At 35.4% G+C, this 8,645-nt stretch overlaps 2 protein-coding genes across 3 annotated transcripts; both read right to left on the bottom strand.

The window, feature by feature from the left end:
* Nucleotides 1-1,131: 1,131 nt before the first annotated feature.
* LOC147863244 (neurogenic locus notch-like protein) lies at nt 1,132-4,442 on the bottom strand. 2 transcript variants are annotated; one of them, XM_087320622.1, is made up of 6 exons: nt 3,990-4,442; nt 3,236-3,373; nt 2,353-2,445; nt 1,852-1,998; nt 1,627-1,761; nt 1,132-1,284 (listed from the first exon to the last, which is right to left on the bottom strand). In XM_087320622.1, exons 1-6 carry the CDS (start codon nt 4,420-4,422, stop codon nt 1,211-1,213), a joined length of 1,020 nt encoding a protein of 339 aa, XP_087176748.1. In that variant the 5' UTR covers nt 4,423-4,442; the 3' UTR covers nt 1,132-1,210. The 2 variants fall into 2 exon arrangements, with proteins under 2 accessions (XP_087176748.1, XP_087176749.1); XM_087320623.1 differs by having other exon boundaries at nt 1,663-1,761.
* Nucleotides 4,443-4,932: 490 nt separating this feature from the next.
* On the bottom strand, nt 4,933-7,167 carry LOC147863243 (uncharacterized). Its single transcript, XM_087321792.1, has one exon. It carries the CDS (start codon nt 7,165-7,167, stop codon nt 4,933-4,935), a length of 2,235 nt encoding a protein of 744 aa, XP_087177918.1.
* Nucleotides 7,168-8,645: the final 1,478 nt, after the last annotated feature.

The raw sequence follows: 8,645 nt of genomic DNA, 5'->3' as shown, positions 1-8,645 counted from the left end.
TCATGATAATGGTGAGTAGCAAAAAGTCATAATTATGAGAGGCTGTATTCATTTTGTTGTTTTTAATTGAAGAATAGGTTTCGTCTTTACGTTAAACATTTATAAATAGCAGTCTTGCGGCAGCTTAAACAACAAACATGTAGTGTTGAAGAGATTACTTTTCATGTTATTATTGTTTATTGATTTTTTCTTTCTCAAAGAAGTTTTAAAGGTATTATCATATATCATTGGTAAGATAACAAAGTGTCTCCTCTATTGATACACTACGTAGCTCCTGATAGAGAACTCTTAGAGAAAGGGAAGTGTTTCTTCACTGAAAGCTCATTATAATGACTTGTGGCATGCATCACCCCTCCTAAAATGCTTTGTAACTTGTGCACATATATAAAATGACTTGAAACATATGTTACTTGTACTAAACCCCTAACAAACTTACATGATATGCAACACATTTTAAAATGATATAAATAACTTGAAAGGTACATTATTAGTCCTTGAAACTCTGGCACTTTATGACACACCAATAACAAAATGAAGATATTTCGTTTGCTATCATTGTATGGTCTAACAATATGCCTTCAGAATTTATGTAATAACTCGTGGGTACAACTTTTGCTTAATTGAAAATGATAAAAGAGAGAATAATGAAATTAGCTGTTAAGAAATATGTCAAGCTCAAGCCAATGTTAAGGCAACACCATACCATATCCATAAATTAATGGAAGAACCAAAATTTTCACCTACACACTTCTATACATTTTTCTCAAGCTTGCATTGATACAAAATTATGAGAGAGAGCACATGCAAAATGTAAACCATCAAGACTCAGGGTCTATGTATTTGTGTTTTTAATCAACACAATGTATCTCAATGAAAATTTCAATAAACTCAATAAATTACCATTTAGATAATAAGAGGAGATTTTAGAAAACAAGGAAAGTGTCCCTAATTAATAATATGAGACCAGGTATTGTACTCAACGAATCAACCAAATATTTGTATTAAATTTCTGGCCCATACAAAAATCAATCAAGGACAAGTATCACATCATACATGTAAATGCTATGTTTTTCTTTAGAAGAAATTGAGATCTAAAGAGATGGAGAATTCTCTAAGTAATAGGATGCCGAATTCCCGTCAAAAATTTGCTTTATACACAATTGGAAATGTCTTATACACCTCTCCATAGAGAAGAGATTGGAGTATCATGTCAAACATATAAATAAACCAATGCCATTGTTGCCATAATCACAAGCCCATTCGGCAAATATTTGTTACCCTGATCTGTGAAAGCAAAATATCAATAATTATATTCAATAATGTATCTTACAACAGCTAATTGATTACTCTTTTTGGTTTTTACGTGGTTTTGTACCGTATTTATAGACTTGTAGAATGGAACCATAAAAAAGAATATGCTTTAAACAAGAACAAAAGCTACTCAACACAAAGTTGGGTGCATCATAACTCTTTCTGTTTTATATTAAGCAATTACATATGTTATTCTTGCCATATTTCTTTCAATCCATGTATACTACCAGGATACACTTTATAAGTATTGTATACACTTATAGCTAAAGTTGAAGATCCAGTTGCAAATTACTACTTATGAAAGGTATATCTTACTTGTTTCATTCCGAATTCGGGAGGACGAACTTGTACCTTGGTTTGATTCCTGGTTTGATGATTGTGTATTAGTAGGCGGTGGTGATGCTCCACCAAGAGGTAGACTTAGATTTGCACAATCAGCACCAAAAGAACCTGAATAGTGAATATCAATGGCATTCATTAGTCAAATTCTCTAATTCATTTATTACTATCTCTGATGAATGAGAATATAGCATTTTTTACATTTGTGGATACAATATCCATCTGATTTATTCCTGAAATTGAAGAAGCCATCATCACACTTGCACACATAATGGTCACCCTGTGTGGAGCCATTTCCAGAAGTCCCATGAATGCATTCTCCATTCCCACAAACAGCCAGAGAACAAACTGCAAAAATGCTCCAATCGTGAATAAAAACATTAGGCAAAACATGTGCATGCTTCACATTATATTTACCCTTATATTAAACATATGCTTCACATTAGGTTTGCCCCCCCCCCCACCCCCCGTATATCAAACTTATGCTTCACACTAGGCTCGCTCATATATCACATATGCCTCATATTAGGCTTGCCCTCCTATGAAACATATGATTCATGTTGGGTTTGCAGTTATAGCAAGCAAATATAAGCGTGTCATTAGGTTTGCCTTTCTATCAAGCTTTTGCTTCATGGTAGATCGTCCTTATATCACGAATGCTAAGAAGTGCAAAAAGGAAAAGATATACAGAGGTAGACTTACTATCAAAGGCCCCACCAAAAGGAGGGAAAACTAGAGGGGGTGGGGCATGATGTGAGTTGTTGCTCGAATTTGCACACGTAAAGTCAAAGGTACCTGGATAAGTAGTGCACCCAATCTCTCTATCTCTCTCTCTCCGTCTCTCAAATGCAGATAGATCTTCATGTGCATGATTGGATGTGTATTGATGTTTTGTGTGCATGCGAGAATGTGGATAGATGTTTATCAGCATGTTAGAATGGACCACATTATGAAAAGATGGTGATCTTCATGCATATACACAGATGGATAAGATGTTATGGGCGTATATGTCAATGTTACAGGTATGCATAATGTTAGATGATCAGAATAGTTGTTTTATATGCACATTAGAGTTGTGGATAATATTTTATGAGCAATTTAGAGTGCCGATATACATTTAAGTAGATGCTAGGATACAAGGATAGCTTCTCATATGCATCTTTAATGGTCATGCACCTGTTTGAATGTAAGTGGATACTTTATGTGCAAGTTGTAATGAACCAGATTATGAATAGGTAAGCAATTTATATGCACATATATAGATCAAATACAGTTTAAAATGTTAGTATAAGCAAGAAGTACAAATGAATAATGCATTCATACATAAATACTGATCAATATATATTTACATTGATTATGTGAAGGTTACAATTAAAACAGGCGATTTTACAGAAAAAAACACTCATCGATTCATGAAGTCGTTTTTCACCATCCATTCATAAACAAGCGATTTGTCATCCAAATCATGTTAAAAATATTTCATCATCCAGAGATTATGAGCAGATGGAGAACCATATTATGAGCAAATGATGATTTTCTAGAATATAACAGATTATGATTATAAAGCTGATAAAAAAATACTCACAATTGGGCATAATACATGGTAACCAAGAGGATCCAAAAGGGGATTTCCAGCCATCATCGCAATCACATTGATAGAAAGGAAATGACGAAGTATTCATGCAAGTGCCTCGTAAGCACTTAGCAATTTCACATACAAATCCTGTAAAAGACATGTAAAATGTATATGTATGTCTTCATAAATATACATATATTAATAAACAAAATTGAAGGAACCTCAAAAACTGCTTAGGTTTAAATATACAAATATTCAAAGAATGAATCACTAAGCAACTTCTTGATCAAAATATATATTTAAGTGAAAAATCAAACATGGGAAGCTCAAATCGTTAGACAGCGTCTTGTTAGGTTAAGAAAAATTGACTGGAAAAAAAGTAATGATTCATAAAGCAAGGTCTTGTTAAAAAAGACTGACTAGACAAAAAATATAACAATGAAAGACAACTATAAAATAACTACAAAGCTTAGGTCCATGAATTTCAGAATAACTAGAAACTTTTCGTTCAGAGCAAAGCTCAGATTTGAAAAGAATGAAAGAAATGATCAACAAACTTCTTCATATTCAAATCAAAGGTCACACCAAAAATACAGAAATAAAATAATGAACTAGCAGCTTCAAGATCAAAGCTAAGAGCTTAGGTTCAAAACACAAATGCTGAAAGAAAGAATAAGCAAGAAATATACTTCTTGCTGATAGAAAATCCTGGGTTAAATAGAGACGGCGGAGATTTGGAGAGAAATAAAATGAACCAAAATACCTGTGGAAGGAATATCGAGTTCAAATGGGAGACATGGAGATACAGAGATGGTCAAGAAGCAGGCAACAATGATACATTGAAGATAACGCTGCATAGCGATGGAGATGAAACCACCCGTTTTCCTGCTTTCCTTTCTTTCTTCTACTTCCTTATTCTCTACCCTTTTGCTTTCTTTACTTCCCGTCGTCCACGTCTTTCTTTGTCTTCTTCCTTCTTCCTTCTTCCTTCTTCCTTCTTCCTTCTTCTTCCTTCTCTCTCTTCTCACGCCTTTCTTCTTCCTCTTCTGCGCAACTGCTGGCTCTCTTCTTCCCGTTTGCTTCTTCTGCTTCCCTTCCTTCCTTTTCGTGCTTCTTCTGCAGCTGCTGTCATGGATGGGGCTTTCATCATCATCTGGGCCTCTGCCTCTTCTTTGCGTGAGGCGAATGGACTCCATTCATCCATGGCGGCGCGTGATCTCTGTCTCTGTCTCTGTCTCTGTCTCTGTGTCGCATTGAATGAAGGGAGGCAGGAGTAGTTAGATTTGGGGGGGAATAATTAGTTAATTACTAATTAATCACTACCTAATCCCTAATTGATCACAACCAGTGTTGGGCAAAGTCTCTAGGCCCTACCGGAAATTTTCCTGCTTCTTATGAACCTAACCGGAATGTTAAAATCTCAGCCGGCCACGTTCCTATTAGCGACAATGTCAACCGAAAATGTTGAAATTTTTTTTAACGCATACCAAATAAATAAATAAAATTCTAGTGCAATACCACATCGAATCAATCACAAAAAATTGGAGCCCAAAAACTAAATATATATATTTATCAAAAAATGTACTAACTTTGTAAACAAAATTCACTTTTCGAAACTTTGTAAACTAGCATTAACAACATATTAGATCAAATTAGAGCTAATATATATAAAGTTCCAAAACAAAATAGATCACATTTACAAAATTTCAATCTATATCTTCTATGAAGTCCTCGATGTCATCATCATGCTCATGAGAAGTACCTGTAAAAATATGACGATATGCCTTGCTTTCTCGCCACAACAAAATGCTGGCATTGAAGTCATGTTCTTCTAATTCAGGTCCTTCAATAGATATTCGTATCAATGCATCAACCGCATTGGTTTTTAGCCTATTTCTAAACTTATTTTTTATTAGATTTAGGCGACTAAAGCCTCTCTCACATGCTGCCGTAGAAGAACACTGAATTAACCCTATCAATGAAAGCTTTAGAAGCTCGGGTAGCTTTTCTTTCCACACATCATTACAATTTATCATACCCCAAACATCTAAGAAATCTCTTCCAAGCCATTCCGTGGTAGCTTGCCTTTTGAAAATTGCATATTCATCATACAATTTATCATTATCAATTATGGGAGAAAACGCTTTCCCATCTATCATTTTTTGAATGCCATAAAAATTTCCAAGTGTTTTCAACTCATTAAGACCCATAGTTTTTCGTGCTAAAATGCTTGTAGATCCGGTAGACATGTTCATTGGTGATAACATTTTCAATGCGGAAAGAGTCATCGGATCTTGAAGCCTCTTTTTTATTGTCTCTATCAATGCCTTAGAAAACAAAGTTTGGAATTGTATGGCTTCAATTAAGTCCTCACCATCAACACTTCTATCGATGAGGATGCTTTTATACATATTACCTTTTGTGGCATCTCGTAAAACTGAAAGCATTCCTTTTTCTCTACCATATTCTGGAATAATTGGATAATTATCGTTATCCTTCTCAAAACCATTCAGATCCATCATAACATGATGTAAAAATTGTTCTTCTATCTCCCCAATGGCTATCATAGCCAAACCTCCAATGCATGTCACATCCACATATTCCTTTTGGAATTCCATACTTAATGTAGACATGATCTTAAGTACATATGCAAGGAAGTGAAGCATATACACTACTTTAAAGTTTCTTAAACTCAAGAATACATTGTATGCATCACTTTGCGATTGCAAAGTCTTCATCAAGGGTTCATACACATCACATACCCTCATGATAGCACCATGCCGACTAAGCCATCGTGTCTTCACAATCCCAAGAATATGCAAATGTGTGTATTCTAATGCATCTTGCATCTTACTTAATTCACCTTGGCGCATTGAGCTCCTCGAGAAATGTGCAGCCACCCGATTCACAAGGGCATCTAACTGCTTGCATGTTTCTTTGACTTCGACGTTCTTTGAAGCCTCTTGCACACACAAGTTTGTTCGATGTGCACAACAATGTAATGAAGTCATAAATGGATTATATGACTTCAATCTTGTAGCAACACCTGTAGACATACCTACCATAACAGATGCTCCATCACTTCCAAATCCCATCATTTTTCTAACATCTAAGTTCCACTTTTTTAACAACGCTAAAATGTTTTCTGTTATTGTTTTTGCTGTACCATCCTCTACTTCAAGTACCCCTAAATAAGAGGTTCGTACTTGCCTTCCTTCCACAAATGTAGCGTAAAGGATCAAGTTCTTGGTCACACTTACATCGGTAGCTTCATCTACCATAAGCCCAAACCAAGGACTTGTCCTCAACTTTTCATATATCTCGGCTTCAAGAGCCTTGCTAATGTGCAAGATAAAGCTTGCACAAGCCTTATTATCATTGTACATTCGTGGAAGGCCTTCCACACCACACTCTCTTAATAAACGTAAGAGGTTTTCCAATTTTCTAAATGCCAAATCCTCTTTAGCTATAAAATATGCACATTTTAACAATTTTTCAACTGCTAAATCCACACTAGCTTTTTTCTTTGATGCACATTTTTCAAGACCATTCTTGTCTCGTTCTTGTAACAAAATGGCATCTCGATGGGCCACACTTCTTGCATGTTCTTCTAATGCAGAAGTCTTAAAATTTTTTGCACCTGTTTTTCCAAATAAGGACTTACAATGTGGGTCATTCCTACAATAACTACACCATAGAAGCCCAGTTTCTAAATCCTCTTGAAGCCACTTAAATTTAGTAGGCCAATCTTCTTGAAATCTTAGTTTCGCCTTACTAACTCTATTTATCTCATTAATTGACTCTTGAGAGTATTGTTGGTCTTTTATAGGTTCTTCTAGAGACACATCTCCATTAGAAGATGACATGTTCTTCCTAAAACAAGGCATTGTATGAAGGCTCATTTGTTTTCCCTTGCCTTTGCTATTTTTGTTGTGCGACATACTGTAACAATAAGGTAGAGTATATTGAACAATCATAATCTATCATTTTCATTTACAAGAAAGGGAAACATACATACACAATCCATGTTTTCCAAAGAGAATAAGAAAATTAAAATACCTGGAATATATGGAAGATTGCGAGGCTATAAAAGATTGAAACTCTTAAATTGAATGTCAAAACCTCAAAATAATTTCACTATCAATGAGACATACATGCATTGTCTTCGTCTCATGCATGCATTGTCTTCGTCTCATGTTTGGGTCATAAAGTCAAAAGTTTGAGCAATACATTGTACACATCATACATGTGTATCCAAATATGCACAAAGTGGCCTCGTGGTGTTTACACTAATTATGCTACTCTATCTTGACTTGTCCTAAACTTGTATGCTACTCTTGGATCTTCATACAAATCTATTTACATAGAGACAATATGAAATACATGAGCATATGTAACAATTCTTGCTGCATCTATATTGAAAGCACCACTTCATCTTAAGGTTTATGGTAAGTTTGTTTAAAGTAATTGAAATTACCATGCAATGTATTGATTATGAACCGTCACTACAACATTGGTTAGGGACTCATTGGTTTAAAGCTTAGCAAATCAAGCGATATAAAACCGAGAGAACATGGGTTAGGAATCAGGATGACATGTTATCAAATCACTTGCTCCAACTCGTTCCTAATGACATCAACATACTCTCTTAGATACGTAGTTCCACATCTTACATGAAAAAAATGAGCAAGACCATTGACAAGTACACAATTGTTCGCATTCGGCTCAAACTAGGAGACAAATAGACGGGAGAAAACGACAACTAGTAGCAAGTTATGAAATCTATGTGGGAGGGGAATACAAACAAATGAGCATTTCATTGACATATGCTATGCATGCTATATTGGAGGCAATTACCATTATATATTTCGGGACAAATTCGGACCATTGTACCAAATCACGGAGTGCGAAGGCCCAAAAAGTTTATGATATTCTTTGTCATGGTTAAACACACTTGCCACGAATCATGGGCCCATGCACTTCTCTCCTCTTCTTTGCCACTTCTCTCCTCTTCTTTGCCTTTTTTTGAAAACAAAAAAACAGAGGAAAGCAGAGCCTTTGTTTCCCTCTCTCTTCTTGTTGACTCTGATTGTTTTCTGTGTATCCAACAGCAGCAAGCAAGCCATCTTAAAACTTTATAAGGTTTCACCATTAAATTAGGGTCTCAATCCCAATACAGGCCTAATTCTGAGAGAGTCTCAGTGTCCTTTTGAAAGCCTCAAACTTTCATACCCTGATTGACAGAAGAGGCACTCTGATGCTCTCAAAACATACAACAATCTCTTTTGATGCCCCTAAAAAATGATTTAGATATATCTCCAGCTTCTAGCTTCCATCATTGTTCTGAAATCCTAACAGCCATATCCATTGGAGCAGCTAGCTGCAAAGATGTATGAGGTAAAGCACTTATAGATCCAGC

This window comes from Azolla caroliniana, unplaced genomic scaffold (assembly GCF_043228905.1).
Source record: "Azolla caroliniana isolate FFs.n. ecotype wild unplaced genomic scaffold, voAzoCaro1.0.p SCAF_6, whole genome shotgun sequence".
In the NCBI taxonomy this organism is placed as follows: Eukaryota; Viridiplantae; Streptophyta; class Polypodiopsida; order Salviniales; family Salviniaceae; genus Azolla; species Azolla caroliniana.
This window is presented reverse-complemented; position numbering and strand designations above follow the sequence as displayed.